This window comes from Phodopus roborovskii, unplaced genomic scaffold (genome assembly GCF_943737965.1).
Source record: "Phodopus roborovskii unplaced genomic scaffold, PHOROB, whole genome shotgun sequence".
Taxonomy (NCBI): Eukaryota; Metazoa; Chordata; class Mammalia; order Rodentia; family Cricetidae; genus Phodopus; species Phodopus roborovskii.
This window is the reverse complement of record NW_026126470.1, coordinates 25,678,638-25,702,494: the sequence shown is the minus strand read 5'-3', so window position 1 is coordinate 25,702,494 and position 23,857 is coordinate 25,678,638. Positions and strand designations below refer to the sequence as shown.

Sequence of the window (23,857 nt, the reverse complement as noted above, 5' to 3'; positions counted from 1 at the left end):
GGACATAATCTGTGTCCCTGGCCATAATCTGGACCTGTCCATCATTTGGCCCTAGACATCGCCTGTGGCCCTGGCCATCATCTGCTGTCCTGGCAATTATCTGGCCCTGGCCATCATCTGACCCTGGTCATCATCAGAGGCCCTAGCCATCATCTGTGGCCCTGGCTATCATCAGGGGCCATGGACATCATCTGTGGCCCTGGAATCATCTGTGGTCCTGGCCACTATCTGTGTCTCTGGCCATCATCTGTGGTCCTGGCCATCACGTGTGGCACTGGCCATCATCTTGTCCTGGCCATCATCTCTTGCCTTGGCCATCATCTGTGGACCTGGCTATCATATGTGGCCCTGGCCATCATCTGTGGCCCTGGCCATTATCTGTGTCCTTGGCAATCATCTGTGGCCCTTGGACAATATCTGTGCACCTGGCCATTATCTGTGGCCCTGGCCATCATCTGGCCCTCACCATCATCTGGCCCAGGCCATCAGCTGTGGTTGGCCATCATCTGGCCATGGCCATTATACGGCCATGACACCATTTGGCCTTGGCTGTCATCTGTGGCCCTGTCCATCATTTGTGGCCCTGGTCATCATATGTGGCGCTGGCCATCTTATGTGGCCATGGGCATCATCTGGCACTTGCCATCATCTGGCCATAGTCATCATCTTGGCTTGTCATCATCACTGGACCTGCACTCATGTGGCCCTGGCCATCATCTGGCCCTGGCCATCATCGGAGGCCATGGACATCATCTGTGGCCCTGGCCATCACCTGTGGCTCTGGCCATCATCTGGCCCTGGACAATATCTAGCCCTGGCCATCATCTGGACCTGGCCATCATCTGGCCTTAGCCATTGCCTGTTGCTCTGGCCATCATCTGTGGCCCTGGCCATTATCTGTGGTGCTGGATATCATCGGAGGCCATGGACATCATCTGTGGCCCTGGACATCATGTGTGGCCCTGGCCATCATCTGGCCTAGGCCATCATCTGGCCCTGTCCATAATATCTGGCTCTGACAATTATCTGGCCATGGCCATCATCTGTGTTCTGGCCATCATCTGTGGCCCTGGCCATCACCTGTGGCCCTGGCCATCATCTGGCCCTGGCCATTATTTGGCACTGACCATCATCTGTGGCCATGGACATAATCTGTGTCCCTGGCCATCATCTGGACCTGTCCATCATTTGGCCCTAGACATCGCCTGTGGCCCTGGCCATCATCTGTTGTCCTGGCAATTATCTGGCCCTGGCCATCATCTGACCCTGGTCATCATCAGAGGCCCTAGCCATCATCTGTGGCCCTCGCTATCTTCAGGGGCCATGGACATCATCTGTGGCCCTGGAATCATCTGTGGTCCTGGCCACTATCTGTGTCTCTGGCCATCATCTGTGGTCCTGGCCATCACGTGTGGCACTGGCCATCATCTTGTCCTGGCCATCATCTCTTGCCTTGGCCATCATCTGTGGACCTGGCTATCATATGTGGCCCTGGCCATCATCTGTGGCCCTGGCCATTATCTGTGTCCTTGGCAATCATCTGTGGCCCTTGGACAATATCTGTGCACCTGGCCATTATCTGTGGCCCTGGCCATCATCTGGCCCTCACCATCATCTGGCCCAGGCCATCAGCTGTGGTTGGCCATCATCTGGCCATGGCCATTATACGGCCATGACACCATTTGGCCTTGGCTGTCATCTGTGGCCCGGTCCATCATTTGTGGCCCTGGTCATCATATGTGGCGCTGGCCATCTTATGTGGCCATGGGCATCATCGGGCACTTGCCATCATCTGGCCATAGTCATCATCTTGGCTTGCCATCATCACTGGACCTGCACTCATGTGGCCCTGGCCATCATCTGGCCCTGGCCATCATCGGAGGCCATGGACATCATCTGTGGCCCTGGCCATCACCTGTGGCTCTGGCCATCATCTGGCCCTGGACAATATCTAGCCCTGGCCATCATCTGGACCTGGCCATCATCTGGCCTTAGCCATTGCCTGTTGCTCTGGCCATCATCTGTGGCCCTGGCCATTATCTGTGGTGCTGGATATCATCGGAGGCCATGGACATCATCTGTGGCCCTGGACATCATGTGTGGCCCTGGCCATCATCTGGCCTAGGCCATCATCTGTCCCTGTCCATAATATCTGGCTCTGACAATTATCTGGCCATGGCCATCATCTGTGTTCTGGCCATCATCTGTGGCCCTGGCCATCACCTGTGGCCCTGGCCATCATCTGGCCCTGGCCTCACCTGTGGCCCTGGCCATCATCTGGCCCTGGCCATTATTTGGCACTGACCATCATCTGTGGCCATGGACATAATCTGTGTCCCTGGCCATCATCTGGACCTGTCCATCATTTGGCCCTAGACATCGCCTGTGGCCCTGGCCATCATCTGTTGTCCTGGCAATTATCTGGCCCTGGCCATCATCTGACCCTGGTCATCATCAGAGGCCCTAGCCATCATCTGTGGCCCTGGCTATCATCAGGGGCCATGGACATCATCTGTGGCCCTAGACATCATCTGTGGTCCTGGCCACTATCTGTGTCTCTGGCCATCATCTGTGGTCCTGGCCATCACGTGTGGCACTGGCCATCATCTTGTCCTGGCCATCATCTCTTGCCTTGGCCATCATCTGTGGACCTGGCTATCATCTGTGGCCCTGGCCATCATCTGTGGCCCTGGCCATTATCTGTGTCCTTGGCAATCATCTGTGGCCCTTGGATAATATCTGTGGACCTGGCCATTATCTGTGGCCCTGGCCATCATCTGGCCCTCACCATCATCTGGCCCAGGCCATCAGCTGTGGTTGGCCATCATCTGGCCATGGCCATTATACGGCCATGACACCATTTGGCCTTGGCTGTCATCTGTGGCCCTGTCCATCATTTGTGGCCCTGGTCATCATATGTGGCGCTGGCCATCTTATGTGGCCATGGGCATCATCTGGCACTTGCCATCATCTGGCCATAGTCATCATCTTGGCTTGCCATCATCACTGGACCTGCACTCATGTGGCCCTGGCCATCATCTGGACCTGGCCATCATCTGGCCTTAGCCATTGCCTGTGGCCCTGGCCATCATCTGTGGCCTTGCCCATCATCTGTGGCCCTTGTACATCATCTGTGGTGCTGGACATCATCTGTGGCCCTGGACTTCATTTGTGGCCCTGGACATCATTTGTGGCCCTGGCCATCATCTGGCCCAGGCCATCATCTGTGGCCCTGTCTATCATCTGTGGCCCTGGCCGTCATCTTTGGCCCTGGACATCATATGTAGCCCTGGCCATCATCTGGCCCAGGCTATCACCTGGCCCTGGCCATCATCTCTGGCCGTGGCCATCATCTGGCTCTGGCCATCATCTGTGTCTTGGCCATCATCTATTGCCCTTGCCATCACCTGTGGCCTTGGCTATCATCTGGCCCTGGCCATCATTTGGAACTGACCATCATCTGTGGCCCTGGGCATCATCTATGGCCATGGCCATCATCTGGACCTGGCCATCATCTGGCCCTAGCCATCATCTGGTCCTGGTCATAATCTTGCCCTGCCCATCATCTGGACCTGGCCATCATCTGGACCTAGCCCTCGCCAGTGTCCCTGGCCTACATAAATTGTCCTGGCCATCATCTGTGGCCCTGACCATCATCTGTGGCTTAGCCACCATCTGTGGCCCTAGCCATAGCCTATGGCCCTGTCCATCTTCTGTGGCCTTCGCCATCAAATTTGGCCCTGGCCATCATCTCTGGACCTGGCCTCAACTGTGGCCCTGGACATCATCTGTGGCCCTGGACATCATCTGTGGCCCTGGACATCATCTTTGGCCCTGGACATCATCTGTGTCCCTAGCCATCATCTCGCCCTCGACATCATCTGGCCCTGGCCATCATCTGGCGCTGGCCATCATCTGTCCATGGCCATCACACGGCCATTAACATCATCTGTGGCCCTGACCATTATTTGTGACCCTAGTCATCATATGTGGCCCTGGCCATCATCTGTCACTTGCCATCATCTGGCCATGGCCATCATCTGACCCTGCCATCATCTCTGGACCTGGCCATCATGTGGCCCTGGCTATCATCTGGTCCTGGACACGATCTATTGCCCTGGCCATCATCTGTGGCCCTGAACATCATGTGAGGCCCTGGCCACCATCTGGCCCAGGCCATCATCTGGCACTGGCTTTCATTGGGCCCTGGCCATCATATATGGCCCTGGATATGATTTGGCTCTGCAGTTATCTGGCCCTGGCCATCTTCTGTGGCTCTGGACAACATTTGTGGCCCTGGACATCATCTGTGGCCCTGGACATCATCTGTCCCTCGCCATCATCTGGCCGTGGCCATCATCTGGTCAAGGCTATTACACGGCCATTTACATCATCTGGCCCTGGCTATCATCTGTGACCCTGTCCATCATTTGTGGCCCTGGCCATCATCTGTCACTTGCTATCATCTGGCCCTGGCCATCATCTGGCCCTGCCATCATCTCTGGCCCTGACCATCATGTGGCCCTGGTTATCATCTGGTCCTGGTCATCATCTGGCCCTGTATCTCATTTGTGGCCATGGCCATCGCCTGTGGCCCTGGCCATCATCTGTGAACCTGGTCATCACCTGTGGCCCTGGCCATAATCTCTGGACCTTGACATCAACTGTGGCTTTAGCCATCTTCTGTATCCATGGCCATCATCGGTTGCCCTAGCCATCATCAGTTGCCCTAGCCATCATCTGTGGCCATGGACATCATCTGTAGCCGTGGACAACATCTGTGGACCTGGCCATTTTCTCTGTCCCTGGCCATCATTTCTGGCCCTAGCAATCATCTCTGGCCCTGGCATTCATCTGGCCCTGGCCATCATCTGTACCTGGCCATAATATGTGGCCCTGGCCTCATCTGTATCCCTGGCCATCATCTGTGTCCCTGGCCATCATCTGTGGCCCTGGCCATTATCTGACTCTGGAAATCATCAGTCCCTGGCCAAAGATATGGACAGGACCACAGATATGGCCAGGACCACAGATGATGGCCAGTGCCAGATGATGACCAGGGCCAGATGATGGCCAGGCCAGAGATAATTGTCAGGGACAGAATATGACCAGGGACAGATGATTGCCAGTGCCACAGATGATAGCCAGGGCTACAGATGATGTCCAGAGTCAAAGATGATGACCAGTGCCACTGATGATGGCCAGAGCCATATGATGGCCAGGGCCAGATGATGACCAGAACCAGATGATGGGCAGGGCCAGATGATGGCCAGGGCAAGATGATGTTCAGTGCCACAGATGATGGCCAGGGCTACAGATGATGGCCAGGGACAAAGATGATGGCTAGGGACACAGATGATGGCCAGGGCCAGATGAAGGCCAGGGCCAGTTGATGGCCAGGGCCAGATGATGATTGCCATGGCCAATGATGATGGCCAGTGCCCGAGATGAAGGCCAGGGCCAGATGATGGCCAGGTCACGATGCTGGCCAGGGCCAGATGATGGCCAGGGCTTGATGATGGCCAGAGCCATATGAAGCCCAGGGACACAGATGATGACAAGGGCCAGATGATGGCCATGGTCACAGATGATGGCCTGGTCCACATGATGGCCAGGTCAAGACAATGGTCAGGGCCACAGATGATGGCCAGGGCCACAGATTATGGCCATGGACACAGATGATGTCCAGGGCCACAGATGATGGCCAGGACCAGATGATGGCCAGGACCAGATGATGGGCAGGGCCAGATGATGGCCAGGGCAAGATGAAGGCCAGTGCCAGATTATGGCAAGGGCCAGAAGATGGCCAGTGGCACAGATGGTGTCTAGTGCCACAGATGATGGCCAGGGACAAAGATGATGGCCAGGGCTACAGATGATGGCCAGGGCCATAGATAATGGCAAGGGCCAGAAGATGGCTAGGCAAGATGATGGAAAAGAACAGATGATGAACAGGGCCAGTTGATGGCCAAGGCCAGAGATGATTGCCATGGCCAGTGATAATGGCCAGGGTCAGAGATGACGGCCACGGCCAGAGATGATGGCCATGTCAATATGTTGGCCAGTGTCAGATGATGTCCAGGGACACAGATGATGGCCAGGGCCACAGATAATTGCCAGTGTCACAGATGATGACCAGGGCCAGATGATGGCCAGGGCCAGATAATGGCCAGGGCCCTAGGCCTCAGATGATGGCCAGGATCAGATGCTGGCCAGGGCCAGATGATGGCCCACTCCAGATGTTGAACAGAGCTAGATGATGGCCAAAGCCAGATGATGGCAAGGGCCAGATAATGGCCAGGGTCACAGATGTGGGCCAGGGCCACAGATGATGGCCAGGGCCACAGATGATGGCCAGGACCAGAGATGATGGCCAGGGTCAGACATGATGACCATGGACACAGATGATGGCCAGGGCCAGATAATGGACAGGGCCATTAGATGGCCAGGGCCAGATGATTGCCAGAGGCAGATTATGGCCAGGGCTTCAGATGATGGTTAGGACCACAGATTATGGCCAGTGCCACTGATGATGGCCAGGGCCAGAGATGATGGCCAGGGCCACAGATGATGGCCAGGGCCAGATGATGGCCAGGACTAGATGGTGGCCAGGACTAGATGGTGGCCCGGACAGATGATTGGCCTGGGACAGATGATGGCCATGGCCACAGATTATGCCCAGGGCCACAGTTGATGTCCAGTGACACAGATGATGGCCAGGGCCACATGATGGCCAGTGACAGATGATGCCTGAGCCAGATTATGGCCAGGGCCAGATGATGGCCAGGGCCAGATGATGAACAGCCCCAGATGGTGGCCAAAGCAAGATGATGGCCAGGGACAAATGATGGCTAGGGCAACAGATGTAGCCCAGGACCACAGATGATGGCCAGAGCAACAGATGCTGGCCAGTGCCAGATGGTGTCCAGGGCCAGATGATGGCCAGGGCCAGATGATTGCCAGAGGCAGATGATGGCCATGGCCAGAGATCATGGCCATGTTCAGGGATGATGTCCAGGGACACAGATAATGGCCAGGCCCAGAGATGATGACTAGGGCCAGATTATGGCCAGAGCCAGATGATGGCCAGGGCCAGATGATGGACAGGGCAAGATGATGGCCAGGGCCAGATAATGGCCAGGGCCCAGGGCCTCAGATGATGGCCAGGTTCAGATGATGGCCAGGGTCACAGATGATGGCCAGGGTCACAGATGATGGCCAGGGTCACAGATGATTGCCAGGGCCAGAGACGGTGGCCAGGGCCTCAGATGATGTTTAGGACCACAGATTATGGCCAGTGCCACTGATGATGTCCAGGGCACAGATGATGGCCAGGGCCAGATGATGGCCAGGGCCAGATGATGGCCAGAACCAGATGGTGGCCTGGACAGATGATGGCCTGGGCTAGATAATGGCCAGGGCCTTAAGAAGACCAGGGCCTCAGATGATGGCCAGGGTCACAGATGTGGGCCAGGGCCACAGATGTGGGCCAGGGCCACAGATGATGGCCAGGGCCACAGTTGCTGGCCAGGGTTACAGATGATTGCCAGGGCTAGATGATGGCAGGGCCACAGATGATGACCATTGCCACAGATGATGGCCAGGGCCAGATGATGGACAGTGCCAGGTGTTGACCAGGGCCTGATGATGGCCATGGCCAGAGATGATGGTCATATTCAGAGATGGTGGCCAGGGCCAGAGATGATGGCCATGTTCAGGGATGATGGCCAGGGCCAGATGATGGCCAGTTCCACAGATGATAGACAGTTCCACAGATGATGGCCAGGGAAACAGATGATGGCCAGGGACACAGAATATGGCCAGGGCCAGCTGATGACAGGGCCAGATGATGGCCAAGGTCAGATAATGGTCAGGGCCAGAAGATGGCCAGTGCCACAGATGATGGCCAGTTCCACAGATGATGGACAGTTCCACAGATGATTGCCAGGGGCACAGATGATGGCCAGTGCCAGAGATGATAGTCAGTTCCACAGATGATGGACAGTTTCACAGATGATGGTCAGGGTCACAGATGATGGCCAGGGACACAGATGATGGCCAAGGACACAGATGATGGCCAGGACCAGATAATGGCCATGGCCACAGATTATGTCCATGGCCACAGATGATGGCCATTGCCACAAATGATGACCAGGGTCACAGTTGATGACCATTGCCACAAATGATGGCCAGGGCCACAGATGATGGCCAGGAAACTGTCCTGGAACTCACTTTGTAGACCAGATATGGCCAGGGCCACAGATGATGGCCAGGGCTCAGATGTTGGCCAGGGCCACAGATGATGGCCTGGGGCACAGATCATGACCAGGGCCACAGATGATGGCCAGGGGCACAGATGATGGCCAGGGCCACAGATGATTGAGTAGGTCCCAGGTCTCTAGACTAAGGGAGTATTCCTTCATGGGTTACTTTTTAAGACAGGGAATTGATAGTAAAGCTGAAGTATGAGATATGAGAGATCCGAGGATAAGGACTAGTGGATGAAAAGATCAAAATTCAATTCATGGCATCACTAAAGGATTTTAAAAGTTATTTCCTGGTGTTATTTACTCCTTTATCCAGTTGTAAAACATGAGGCACAATCCTGGCATTCAGTAGATGGTTGAAGGTAAAGTAGGTGACACTTGTCAAATTACTCACATAGCATTTCACTACTAATATAATTTTATTGTCAGCAGATGGATAGAGTATATACATTATGGAGGGAGAAAGAAATTGTATTTAGAAAAACAGCAAAATAGCAGAGGTGATCAAGCCATATGTCGTAGAAATAAGAGTTTGAGTTACTATTAACTGGTAAGGAAGGGTGTGATTCATTTGTTATGTTACTATGTAATTGGAGAGAAGAACTGTATTCTAGAAAAGTTGGGTTGTCTGACAATCTACTCTTCTTGGGAATCTTTCCTGGTGTTTAGAGGGATTATCTTGGTGGAGGCAGAGTACTTATTCTTTATGCTATGAACTTTTGCTGATCCAGGAAAATGGAATAGTTAAGATGCTAATTTAAAATTCCACCATCACGAATAAGGTATATAACTTAATGGGTTATGTGTAAATATAGGCAAAAATATTTAAATCTAGTATTTGAATGAAAGTTCTCAGACAACAGAAAAGTAAGATTGGAAACATTCTCAATAAAGACATGGCTTTGAACAAATGCTGATGTCCTCCCTTGCCATAATGTAGTCACACTCCCTAAGCCACATCCCCAGTGTGTGTAAGAAGCATACCAATCTCTGATGGACAAACTTGGCTCAAGGGGTGGGGTGAACTTCTAAAGCACCTTTAACAGTCTGTTTCAATTAAGTTAGAGTTGCTGTCTTAAATTGTGTGTAAAAGCCAAGTTGATATCAAACATGAAGATGTTGTTCCATTTGAGATCAGAACTAGAAGAGGGAGAGACCAATGCATGCAGTGGCACACTGCCCACAAGTTTATCAACTTTGGCAGGAGGAATGAGCACACACAGAAATCATGGATCCAGAGTAGTGATCGGAGATGACACAGAATGCTGAAACACAGGCCATGCGTTCTCAAGCTCAGAGCAGAAGCTGCGAAGTCGGGGTTGAAATAAGCTGTTCAGGCTTCAGGAGTCTGACAGCAGCTATTAGAGTCAGGAGAAATGGGGATCTGAACAGAAATAAATCAAAGTGTGGCATCTATGTCTTGGAGGTAAACCAGGAGTCAGTGGAGGAGAGGACATTCAAGCTGGGTGCTGAATCTGGAGAGCATATAATAACAGACTCAAAATCACATCGGTACTACTGAGGCCAGTTGAAGTTCTCTTGAATTAAAACTATACTAGAGGAGATTTTACACTAGCCGATTTCAACTTACATACTGTGGAACCATAATTTTAAGACAGTATAATTTTTACACAAAATATATACATGGTCAACGAGACAGAATAAAGGATGCAGCTTTATCCCTACAAGGAGAGCTATTTTAGTTCTTACTGTGCTAGCAAAACCATGAGACTGAAGCAAAGGCAACTTCTTCTACAAATGGTCTCTTCCTCATCTCCCATCCTGCACTTAACTCCCATCGGATCAAGGACCTCATAATATCTGATGCTCTGAAACTTCTAGAGGATAACTGGACTTACATTTAGGTTCATAGGCACAGGCCAGGGCAGCACCACAGAGCCAATCCAGTTAGTGGAGGCTTGGGTGAGCCATCCCTGAAACTGTGACCATGGGACACCTTTCCCTATTACCCATATGCCTGTGGTGGCATGGGCAGAGGAGAGTTGCTCCCCACATCCACCCCTGTGTCCGTAATGTCTCAGGCAGATGGGAGGGCTGGCCCTGTGCTCCTAAGTATGGGACAGCTATCTATCCCTGGTCCCCCACCAAATACAACACCTCCCCAGGGCAGCACAGTTGAGTCAACACTGTTAGAGCAGGCTGGGAGAGCCAGCCCTGAAACCGTGACCATGGGAAAGCTGTCCCCATTACCCATCAGTCTTGTGGGAAGAGGTGCGGGCTAGAAGTGCTTCCCCTCACCCCCATCGATGCCGGGGGAAGGTGGGAGACACGACCCTGCTGTCCTAAGTGTGGGAGAGCCATCCCTGACCCCCACCAGCTGTGATATTCTGCAGAGCAGGCCACGCACCTCTCCAGGGCAGCTCAATAGAGCCAACATGGTTAGCGCAGGTGTAGTGAGTCAGCCCTGAACCTGACCATGGAAACGCTGTCCCCAATCCCCATCTGGCTGACCAACCAACCCTACAGTCACCTAGGCCCAGACCCAGAGTTATGTATGACTTGGCCTGTGTCAACATCTGCCTCATCTGTTAGAATTCAGGTATCCGCAATGACCTGTCCCTGGGATTCTGACAGGATATACCCTCAGCTGCATCCACTAAGAGGACCACCTGTGCACATTCACCAAGTTCTCTTTGAAAACGGCCCTACCTACCTACCTCCCATCCTTCCCTCTCTCTTTCTCTCGCTCTGTTTCCCTCTTTCCTCTCTCCTGATGCTCCTGCTCTGGAGGCTGGCCTCCCCCCTCCGCTATCCCCCTTTTTATGATCCCTTCCCCTAATTAGAAAACAAACAAAAACCAAAACCCCTCTGCTTGAACCCTGTCTCATGGCATCCTTCTCTGGAGCAGATCACTGCTTTTCTTGAGTTACAACACACCATCTGTGATCTGCTGGATCGTGTGAAGGAATGTGACCCACAGACTCAAAGCTGCAGGATCTTCACAACACAGCACAGCAACAGGATGTCCAGGAAGAGTCCTAGTGGGGGCCCAGCATCGAATGCTGAATGCGTAGTGGAGATCAGGTGCTTTGGACTAGACCTGTGACTCTATGCAATGAGCACTTGCAAATAGAGGCGTATGGACAAAGGGGTAGGCAGTGAGACTTGTTGGGTTGCACTTCGTCTTCCATAATGAGGTTTTAAATTAATTTCCCCACTTTATTTTCTTTATTGTTTTTCTCTTGAATTTTGTTTTATATTGGAGGGGGGTGCAGTGCAGGGAAGGAGAATGAATGGTTTCAAGATACATGATGTGAAAAACACGTAGAATAAATGTAAGATATCAGGCTAACAATGGACACATATGAGATCATGAAATTCAAAAGCTTTTGTTTAGCAAAGAACAATTTCATGTCAGTGAAGGAGCAGCCCACTAATTGGGATAAAGTCAATGTCAGCTATCCATCTAATATCTGATTACGTTTTAGAAAACACAACTAACTTAAAAATCCTAACATCAGTGAAACAACCGATTAAAACTGGGATATGGAAGTAAGTCTGGCCAATACAGAAGGCAAGAGATAGCAAGGGAAAAGAATTTCTGAGGGTTTTTTAAAAAGCCACAAGAAATTCTACTTTTCGTTTTATCTGAAATTATATGTAATGTACTTAATTGTATTACATACAACTACCCAGATGTATAAATTACATGTAATATAACTAATTGTATAATATATATTTATATATCACATGACCCCAGTACTAGGCATGAGAAATGGGAAACCCCCTGTTCAGTGGATCCAAGAAACTCTCAAAACAATATGGCTATTGTCTTTGTCCTTAGTTCCAGGAGTTAAGTTCCAGTTTCTGAATCCATGGTGGACTTTGGACTTAAATGATTTGAGCTGGATCTTGCCTGAAAGCCAGCTCTGTGGGTATTGGCCAGGGAATGCTATGTAAGTTGCTAAGAGAGGAAGAACTTCAATAAGCATACTCAGTTGTGACACCTGTAAACTACATCAAAGGCTGGCATGGCAAGATGACTCTAGAAGGTACAACAGTGGCATTCAGTCTTGGTGCTACTTGACAGCAGTCTTATTGGACTTAAGGCCCAGTAGACAGAAGGGAAACCCTGGAATTGGTGAGGTCATGGAGAATCTCCTACTGCCATTTACTAATCCAGCACAATTCCTAACTGCATTCTAAAACCTTAGAGTAACATTCAGCCAAGTGTAGCTCTCAACCTACCTCAAAGAAGTTTCTTATTGTGGCAGATAGAAAACATTAGAGAAAACCACACTAAGTCAAAACATAGACAATTTAGCTGCCCAAACTCATTAGATACATTTCCAACACAACTCTTGCTACTAAGACAAGAATATGACTATATATATATATAATATATATAATATATATATATATATATATATATATATATATATATATATATAATTGCAACAGACAGTGAATAGGAATCTGCTCTTAGACCCTGTCTTCTGAAATCCCTGAAGTCTCAGGGAAGCTATAGCCATCATATCTCAACAGTAATGGTGCCTAAATAGGATCTGAAAAAAAATACTAGTAGACATGCTATCCTATCCCAGACAAAGAAATAGAGACAAACAGGAAATGCTGAGAATGGGAAAAGGCATCTTCCTCAGTTGTAAGTTCCCTAATTGGTTGTCCAGTACCAAGTGATGAGTCCTGAAATTGTATACCTACAAGGTATACGGAAAGGACTAAATATGCTGTATTTATATATTTATGTATTTATACACATATGTTACAATAATAAGGAAGGACCATGGCTTTGAATAGGAGCTAGAGGATTGGAACATGAAAGGGGTTAAAGATAGAAAAGGAAAAATAAATGTAATTTAATTAAAAGTAGAGGGAGGAAATGACTGAAATAAGAGGCCATTTAAGAGGCAATGTGGAAATTCATCACAGCGGAAATGTCCTGGAACCTATGAGAGTAACCCTAATGAGGGCTCTTACTAAAGGGGCTATGGATCCTGAACAGGCTATCTTCTATAACCATGCAAGGCTCCAAGTGGTAGAACTGTGACACCAATCCAGCCACAAAACCTTTCACTCACACCTGTCCTGCCTGCAAGATGACTTAGGGCAATGATGGCTCAGAGCTCTTGGGAGCAGCCAACCAATGGCTGGTCTAATTTGAGACCCATGCCAGGAGAGGCAACCCGTTCCGATACCACCTGGGTGGCCAGGAACTGGAAGCTGGACATCTCAGAGATCTAGGGTAGAACCAGACATAACTCACAGAAACAAATCAATGAAATAATTCCTAAGGATATGCTGCTATACTTAGATCTGTGCCTAGCCCAGTGATCATCAGTGAGGCTTCCGCAGGCAGCTGATAGGAGGAGAAGGAGAAACTCTCACCCAAATATCAGGCAGTGAGTGTTCCTGTGAAGAGGGCAGAGGCGGGGAGTGCGGAAGCCAGAGGAACGGAGGACACCAGAACACAGCGCACAGAACCCACTAAGCAGGGTTCGCAGAGGCAGACAGAGACTGAGACAGCAATCATGAAGCCTGTATGGGTCTATGCTCTCCACATGCGTGGTTTGGGTCTTTAGCTTGGGGTTCTTGTGGGACCCCGAACAGTGGGAGTGAGGGGGGGGGGTACCTTGATTCTTCTGCCTGCTCTTGGAAAGCATTCTCCCACCCTGGGTGGTCTATCCAGCCTTGGCATTAAAGTTCCTGGTCTTATTGTATCTTGTTGTGCATGCTCAGTTGACATGTGGGGGGTCTGCTCTTTTCCAAAGAGAATCGGCAACAGTGGATGGATCTGGCAGAGGGGGTGGAGGTGGGGGAGGGGACGGAGAGGAGTGGAGTTTGGGAGAGGCTGAGGTTGAACGGACTCTTGAGAGAAAAATAAATAAAAAGAAAATAAAGTGAAATAGATATATATTTTATAAATCTCATAACAAGAAACACAAATGACTAGCAAACACTTAAAAGCTTGTTCAGTGAGACCTGGAATGATGATTCAGCGGCTAAGAGCACTTGCTGCTCTTGTAGAAGATCCAAGTTCCATTTCCAGATCCCACATGGCAACCAATACCTTAAGTTTCAGGCACCCAAAAACCTCTTCTGTCTCTGCAGGCACCAGACACTCAGATGGAGTACATGCATACATACAGGAAAGCACTCATACATAGACACAATCCTCTAAATTATATGCCTTATTATTTATTGATGGTGGGATTCTTAATTCAAATCCAATCGCTTCCTTTCTGCAGACCAGCAGACACACATATTTTTCAAATCCCTTCTGGAAGTCCCTGGGACATTACATTTCAATTTTTCTTATAAAATATATCCGTTTTTTTTAAAAAAAAAACCCAAAACATTCATCATTCATTTCTTTTTCAAAGCTTTTTAACCTTTAATTCCCATGATACCTGTGATGACTTTTTTTCCCTCAGACATTATTTCAAATAAATTGCACACAGATATGTGGCTTCAAGTCTGCTTTGAGGCTAGGGTGACACAGAATAGAAATTCAAAATTTTATAGGCTCACTGTTCTTCTGTTGACTGATGTGGCTGGAGGAAGCATTGGGTGGCCTCAGCTCTTCCTCAACACAGCTCAGTGGATTTTTTCATATATCTGCTTGAAGACAAGGTAGAGGAAAAATACCCTGAACTTGAGAAGCAGGGGTACTAGCATTAACACATACTACTGACTGTTCTGGGAGCTGCTTAAAAGTCACATTGTCTTTTGTCTAAAACTCTACATTCAAATTCTACAGCAAGATAAATTTTTGCCCTTGTACAAATTTTACCATCTGAATTATATAATATTCTGGGGACTTGCATTTCTAATTCTCATGCTGATGACCTTAATTTTCTGGCTCAGTAGGAGTTCATATTCTGCAATCTCAAGCCATTGCCATTGTGGTTAGAAACATGTTTGCAAATGTCAATGAATGTGTCCCCAGAAATGATTACTCCCACTAACGCATCCCCACACACAAACTGAGTACAACAAATCCAGACAAATAATCCTACTGGTTATTATTGAAGACTTCCAAATACTAACTTGAACACTATAAACAGAATAACAATAATACTATGAGAATAAACTGAGGTTTCAGATTGCACAAATAAATTTTATTTGATTGAAATTTTCAATTTTAGATAGTATTTGATGAAAACCAGATATATATTTGAGAATACAGACAGCAAAGCATGTTTTTGAGTTCTTCTTAAGCTGAGAATCTGCCAGAAGTTGAGGATGTAAGAAGTCATTGAAGGATCATTGAAAAGACAGAGGTAATAAAGAAGTATGAAAACAACAGTTGTAGGACATATTGATTTTGATATTGTAAGACTACAGAGATTTAGCAGTTGAATCTAAATAGGCCAGATCCACAGGGTGATGTGTAGCAATAAGGTTGAAATGTAGTTGAAGGCAGATATACTGGGTAGCAGACTCTGGACCCATAACCCAGGGAAGGGAAGCCAAAGACTCCACAATTCAGAGATCTGAAGCCACTGGGTCCACACCCGATTGAGTAGCAGCTTCTAGATCCACAGCCCAGGGAACGGCAGCTGCTGGATCCAAAGCCCAGAGGCCCAGCATATGTCCCCTGGCAGGGACTGCAAGGTGTGAAGCTCCTGGGGTAGTAGCAGGCTGTCTGGCAGGGGCTGGCCACCACACAGGACCTCTGGCAGCTGGTGGGCTCAATGCAGGTCTCCTGACAGCCACTGTTGAGAGAGGAGCCCAGCTGGCAGGTGCTGGGAGAGCAGCTGCTGGTGGTGTAGACCAGGTTGCTGGGGTAGGAAGAGCCACAGGAGGAACCTGAGGAGGGCAGGCAGCTCCTGAGGGAGCGGGAGGAGAAGTTTGCAGAGCAGCAGCTGTGGGCCATGTTGAGAGGAGATGTGATGAGCTCAGCTGGATGCAACAGGGAAGACTCTGAGTTTGAATGTCGCCCTGTGGAGAGCTGGGTTTATATACTCTCAGCCACAGGTGTGGTACCCAACAGTCTCATCCTTGATGTATTTGTGTGCTTCCTGGTTTACAAATGTGGAACTTGGTGATCTTTGTAATGGTAGTTGCATTTGGATGGTTTTCTCCTCATCGTGTTTGTGGGTGTTGTCAGCTTATTAATGTCAAAGATGATGAGCTACTGCTATGCCAGACGTGCCATCGTCGTTTTACAGTAATGACTATTTTATCATGTCCTGCAAAGGCATCCCTCCTTTTTTCCGCTTGACATAACTTTTATGTGTTTTGTCATAGGATGTTACAAGGAAAATACCTTCCTTCTCACTGTGTGGTATGGCAGTAATTTGCTGTTCTTCTTGTTAATGAATTGCAATCATTATTTCGCATGTCATGAAACCTACTAAATGTGTACCTTACTTGTCTCCATCCTTCTTATTTTCCAACACTCTGTGTCGATTGCATAACATTTCCAGTATCATTTAGTTCTGGTATCAAGGAAACAATTTAAGACAAGGAAAATCAAATGAGATGTAAGCCAGGAACACAGAGAGGAAGACAACTATTGGAGGTTTTGTGATTACAGATGACAAGAGTGAGGCGGAGTCACAACCCTGACTACAGAACTCTCTGACTTTGTCACTCTGTACTGAGTCCTCTCAAAAGGAAGATGATGGAGAAGACAAACAATGTGCAAAACCTGAACACATCAAACAATGCTTATAGCGTTTATAAATAAGATCTGTTGTTAACTACCGGAGAACTCAGATGGTTTTTTCCTGGCTATGTTTAGGGGGGTTGGTTAAGAATTTTTTTTCCAGTTCCATATGTACTTTATATTTTCGTTTACATTTACAGTTTTGAAAGAGAGAGAGAGAAAACACAAAGTTGGATGATTAGGGAGGATGTGCTAGTAGCTGGAGGACAAGAAAGGAAGTGATAAATTATATTACATAAATTTTTTAAATAATAAATTAATTGATTACTTAAAACAAAGAAAAGAATGGGAGTTTCATTTTGGAGAGTGCATCTAGTTTATGTCTAAATAATGTCTACATAGACCAATTTTGGCTTCTTATATAACAGTGTACACTTCCCTAGAGTAAAAATTGAATGAGAATATTTTAGAAATTATCATTTGATCTTATCAGATGAGAGAATGTGTTGATGTATCAGCTTTATGCATAATAATGCAACTATTTAAATCATTTTCACCCATAACAATAATATTTTTTTTACATCGTTACCTAAAGAGAAATGAAACAACCTTCAGCTACAGCAAATAACATACAAATCTATTAGTGGAAAAAAATATCACCTAGGGTAAGGTAAAATCAACTTCATATTAGACATAGCAAGTTTTTCAAAAGCATAATTCCAACAACTGATTTTACAGTCTGGTTTAAAGGATCCTAATGAAGCTATCCAATGCTTTACAACTGTTGTTGAGGTGATGACAAGTATCGTACATCTTGATAATATCTCAAAAATCCTATGAGGACATTCACTTGTGATTGTTGTAAATATATTGCTTGATATTATTTCTAGCCAAATGGCACCATTCCAAAAATTAACATGAAAAATTGTGAATGCGGGAAAAATAGTGTATCCCAAGTGATGCTGGGAGCCAAGGTTCTCTGTAGCTTGTCAATAACTGTTTTCACCACTGTGTGTCTATCGTTATAATAAGTCTTGGTTTCATTGGCTTTTAATTTATAATTTGAATATATGGAAGTACTTTAGATTAAATTTTAGGTATAGGTATAGACAACATTTCATTGCTATGAACAGACATGATTTAAAAACAAACAAATCCCCCATGGAGGGATAACTGCCTTAACCTAGAGACAGGAGAGAAGCCCTAGTCCCTACTTCACATGACCTGTCAGATCTACATGACCCCAACTGGATGGCATTCCCCTACATATGGAATTGGAGTGGGAGGATGGGAGGGGAGGGTGGTTAGGGTGCATGTGAGAGGGCAGAGAGGGTAAAAGGGAAGGAGGGAGGGAGGGAGAGGGAACTGGGATCAACATGTAAAATCATAAATTAAATAAAAAAAATGCTTTGACTCCAAAATTTAAGTTCAAGGACAAGTTACTGGGGAAAAGGATTTCTATTTTTGTTGCCACAGAAAATGAAAAGCTGTGGATCCCTTCCAGACTAATGTAGTTTGATCACGCCAGACCGCCTTAAACAGAGTACCAGGTGATCCTACATTCAAAACAGCTGGACAAAGCAGCCTTACAGACTACAGCCAGGATTTCTGCATCTTCTTAGAATCCCCCATGACAAGTGCCCCTTACCAGCAGGAAGTAGTTTGGAAAGAACAACGCCCAAGTTCCCAAATATTGTCTATAAATGTTTGTATGTTTGTTTTCATTTAAATGGAGTTGGTGTATATATATATATATATATATATATATATATATATATATATATATCTGTGAAAAAAAAGATTGTCTTATATCAAATGGCTTTAGTTTATAACAAGTTGACATAAAGCTATCCAGCATAGCGATCATTCTAAGAGACTTCTGGTGGTCATTCTTATCGGGTTTTTTTTTCAATAAGTATGTATAAATCATTATAATCAGACACTAATTAAACTTGGCCAGAAGTTCTCTCTCAAAATCAAAACAAACAAACAAACAAACAAAAAAAAAACCTAAAATATATCCATCAAATTGATTCATCATGTCCTTTCATCTGCTAATATTACAGTTATTTTTCAAACCAGTCTTTCTATTTTATTTTTACTCTTGGATATATACTTTGGTATATGTGAGAGCAATAGTGATGGGGTTAGTAAATATTATTAATATGTGGTTTGCTTCTCTCCTATCTTTGACTCTACTGGCGAGGACCAAAGTGTCCTGCACGCGTGACTCTGCCTCAGTGCTCTCTAAGCCCTAAACACAACTCCCATCACTGCTTTTATGTCTCTCTCTCTCCTTGTAGGTTCAATCTCATTCAGTCTACCGTGCTCGCTCACACTCTGTCCTCGCTAGTGGAGGTGAAGCGCATGGCAAACGCTACGCGTCCACAAAGGAGAGCAGTGGAAGATGAGAATGGATGGCAAAAGCTAAGGTGATCTTCAGTACGTTCCAAAGGGAACCAGAGTGATGCCTCCAATTCATCAACGAATCAGAAGAGTGGATTCCTCTCATCCCTAACTGCGGAGGAAACGCGTGTTCTTCAGAATATTCCGACAATGGTATAAAAATCGGGCCAAGAGGAAAAGGAGAGATTTTCCTGGACACAACGAATAAGCATTAGCATCAAACAGTCATAGCGTCTATGACTTAGCAATAACTCACTGTCGTAACCATAACAAAATTGCAACATCCGTAAAAACACTGTTCTGAAAACTATTCGCATGCAACTGCACATTTGTAAACCAGGAAGCACACAAATACGTCAAGGATGAGACTGTTGGGTACCACACCTGTGGCTGAGAGTATATAAACTCAGCTCTCCACAGGGCGACATTCAAACTCAGAATCCTCCCTGTTGCATTCAGCTGAGCTCATCATATCTCCTCTCAACATGGCCCACAGCTGCTGCTCTGCAAACTTCTCCTCCCGCTCCCTCAGGAGCTGCCTGCCCTCCTCAGGTTCCTCCTGTGGCTCTTCCTACCCCAGCAACCTGGTCTACACCACCAGCAGCTGCTCTCCCAGCACCTGCCAGCTGGGCTCCTCTCTCAACAGTGGCTGTCAGGAGACCTGCATTGAGCCCACCAGCTGCCAGAGGTCCTGTGTGGTGGCCAGCCCCTGCCAGACAGCCTGCTACTACCCCAGGAGCTTCACACCTTGCAGTCCCTGCCAGGGGACATATGCTGGGCCTCTGGGCTTTGGATCCAGCAGCTGCCGTTCCTTGGGCTGTGGATCTAGAAGCTGCTACTCAATCGGGTGTGGACCCAGTGGCTTCAGATCTCTGAATTGTGGAGTCTTTGGCTTCCCTTCCCTGTGGTATGGGCCCAGATTCTACTATCCTGTGTACTTAGATTCTACATTTCAACCTTCTTGTTACAGATCAATCTGTGGCACTGCTTTCTAGGAATTCAACTGTTAAGTCTCCATATTCTTACAACATTAAAACCAAATTCGCTATGACAATCTATTATACTCATCTACCTTTTATTTTTTTTTTTTGTCTTTCCACTAACTATTCTTTCATCCTCAGTTCCTCTTAGAATCTTAATGTGTAATCTCATATTATCCCTTGTATTTCCTGTTATCGATGTTCTGGTATTTGGTGTTCACTTAAACATATTTCAAAACTGAAAATTTAACCCAATAAACTTGAGCAATCTGAGGCCTTACTGCTTTGTTCATCCTATTATTATATTGCTTATATATTTGCATTTATTGATATATGGGACTTAATTGAAGATCAAAACCTTTATGCAACTTGAGTTTGATAGAAAAAAATTTTGGTTTGGGGCATGTTCCTTTTTTTAGTAATCAATAAATGGAAGAATATAATTTGAATGCAAGACCCATTTACCTGAGAACTGCCTACAATTGACATACATGCCTAAAATGTTACCCATCAAGAGTATATATAATTTATATGGTTATATATTTTTCATAGAAAAAACTATGCAAATATTAAGAGGAAAGTCAACTTTCAAATGCTCTCAAGACAGGAAGGCACTTCTTTTTATCTAAAATGCTGGTATGTCTACCACCTGGAGATTAGGCAACTATTCCTGCCTACCTCATCAAAACATTTGAAAGGAGATGGCAATCATCTTAGGTGGCAATAACTCAGTCTAGGAATCAGGGCAACATCCTGATGCTTCTACAGCTCACCTTCATCTAACCTAGAAACAATGCTCAACTGTTTTATCATTTGTTTCAGTCTGATCCTCAAAGTTAATGTGTCAGGTGTAGTTTGTTTAAAAGAAGAGGCAAAAAAGAAAGAAAGGAAGAAAGAAAGAAAGCAGTCCCAAAGCAATAGCATATAGTCCATTAGTACATCAAATCCATCAAAGAGCTTTGAAAAAGAAGAATTCTCAAAACAGGAAATATACATGGCTAGTTGAAACTTAAAAAGCAAAACCAAAAACCATTCAATAGCCTTAACAATTGGGGATACACAGTTTAAAATCACTTTAAGATTCTACCTCACCCCATTCAGATTTGGTTGGACCAAGAATACAAATCACTTCCATTTGAAAGAAGTCTTGCACTGCGTATGTCTGAGCATCAGTTTTCACACTTCCACAGACGATTTCAACATTTCAGAGTCCCAGATGAAAGCACAGTGCCTGTAGAGAAATGGAACATCAATAGTAGGCATGTAAGGAAACTTACACCTTTAATACCACACTGAGCATGTCTCCAATACCACGCAAAGCCACGGAACACCACATGGGATACCACAGTTTTAAGATTTGGATGCGTTATGAACTACAGGGCTTTTATTATTATATTAATATGCGTGGAATCATGATTATGAAAGTAATGCTTGTATACATTTTCCTACCATTGTTTCTCATCATGTTAAGTTCTGAATGTATGTCTCTGGATTGTATTGTCTTAGAATGTCGAATTTTGATTTTTTTTTCTTTTGCTTGAGCTGGTGACATGATTTTCATATAGAAATGTTAAATGAAAAAAAAAATACAAATGACCATGAATGTACCCACTTAGCTGTGTTCAAGGGAAACCATGATACACTGATGGTGGTAGTGTCAATTAATACAACCACTGTGGGAATTGTTCTGGTGATTTCTCAAAAACTTGGAATAGAAGTACCACAAAACCTAGTTGCAATCACTCCTGAGCACACATTCTGGAGACAATATCATACAACAGAGATGCTTGCACATCTATATTCCTAGTGGCTCCATTCAGAACTGGTAGGAAATGGAATCAATCAAGATGTTTATCAAATGATGTAAAAATATGGTACTTGTACCCAGTGGGATATTACTCAGTTGTAGGTAGAATAAAACCATAAAATGTGTAGGTAAGTGGAAGGAAATAGGGACAAATCATATTGGGTGAGATTGCTCTGCCACAAAAATATAATCCCCATATTCTACCTCTCTGATGGATTCCAGCTTTGAAAACAGTATTTTCTATATTTAGCCTAGAGAATACATGGTAGCCAAGTTAGTAGAAGGGGCCATACCTTAAGTTGGCATAGATAATGTAAGTAGAGCAGGGGAATGCCGAATGAGGCAGAGGAGTGTGGGGGATGAGTAACTGTGACTTCATAATGCTTAACCAAAATGAAAGTGAAAGGTGTATGAAATACCTAAATAAAGATCGATGATCTTCCAACCTGATAAGCCAGTTCAATTTGAGGGGATAGAACACAGTATACACAGTTCCCAGGTATTCTTCAAAAGAATAAAAATAGAAGAATTGCTATAAAAGATGGTCATCTATATTAGCAGATGCAAAGATATGTCGACATGGACTTTGATATGCATTTTATTTGTTTTCAATAACTTTCATTATTGTCAATAAAAAATCCTTTACTGATATATTTAGATAAACAAAGACAAACAACCACAAAACATCAAATAATGAGACCCACTGACAATATGCTCCCATGTCATTAGCAAAAGAGAAATGTCACTGAGAGTTAAAAAGACAGTCAGTTTCACTTCAGGATTGCCAAATACATATTTAATCCTAGCAATTTTATTTCACAATCCAGTCCAAGCAACCCTAATAAAGCTCTCCAAATTTTTCCTACTGTTGTTATAGTGATGTAAAAGTGATGATGTCATGGTAAATAAAATACAGTGAGAATCCTGTGATGAAATACATTTGCAATCATTATATATATATATATATATATATATATATATATATATATATATTCCAAATAATGCTGGCAATCAAAGTTTTTCCTAGTTACTGAATCATTGCCTCCATCACTCTCCTTGCATCATCGTATTTTTAGTCCTTTTTGTAGAGGCTGTGTAAATCCCCCATAACACTGTATGCCATGGGCTGTGTGTGATCATCTGTGATAGCAAACTACATATATCAAGGTAATACTAGACAAAGAATTCTCATGGAATCATTAGATGCAGGAGAAAAATGAACTTGTATTTCAGACAGGAGAAGAGTGAAGTATAAAATGGGTTTGAAGTTTGCCAATATTTTTATAGTGGTATAATATCTTAAGCTTACAAAAAATATACTCGCAACCCTACTGTCAAAAGTCCCTGGGGCTTCTTCTATTCTGAAAATCACTTCATATGAACTCATTTATTACTCCTATCTCATTAGCCTCATTGATTTTGTTTTTTAATTTACATTTATCATGGATATATACTCAATACATCCTTGGGTACGTACCTGTTTATCTCAAAATTTACAAGGAAGGATCCTGTCATTTCTCCCTTTAACAGTTATGAGAATATAGAAAATTATAAACATCAACCAATAAAAGACAGAACGTAAGAAAAAAAAAAGTTCTTCCCTGTACCAAACATAGGAGTAGACAATTTTAAGAATCTTTACAAATGAGCTAAATGTTTCTAGAATACAGCATTCTAGTAGTTCGTTAAAAATGTGTATTTTGAGTGATATTTTTTCTTTTTAACTATGTGAATGCTCACAATACATGTAATCTTTGATCCTGTTTAAGATATTATATCATATTAATTGTACTCAACTCTCTTT

The 23,857-nt window shown here is 45.5% G+C and overlaps 2 protein-coding genes across 2 annotated transcripts; one reads left to right on the top strand and one right to left on the bottom strand.

The window, feature by feature from the left end:
* Positions 1-15,597: 15,597 nt before the first annotated feature.
* LOC127227474 (keratin-associated protein 13-1-like) lies at positions 15,598-16,125 on the bottom strand. The gene has a single exon (XM_051191822.1). It carries the CDS (start codon positions 16,123-16,125, stop codon positions 15,598-15,600), a length of 528 nt encoding a protein of 175 aa, XP_051047779.1.
* A 3,626-nt stretch (positions 16,126-19,751) lies between these two features.
* LOC127227477 (keratin-associated protein 13-1) lies at positions 19,752-20,261 on the top strand. Its single transcript, XM_051191825.1, has one exon. It carries the CDS (start codon positions 19,752-19,754, stop codon positions 20,259-20,261), a length of 510 nt encoding a protein of 169 aa, XP_051047782.1.
* The last annotated feature ends 3,596 nt before the right edge of the window (positions 20,262-23,857 follow it).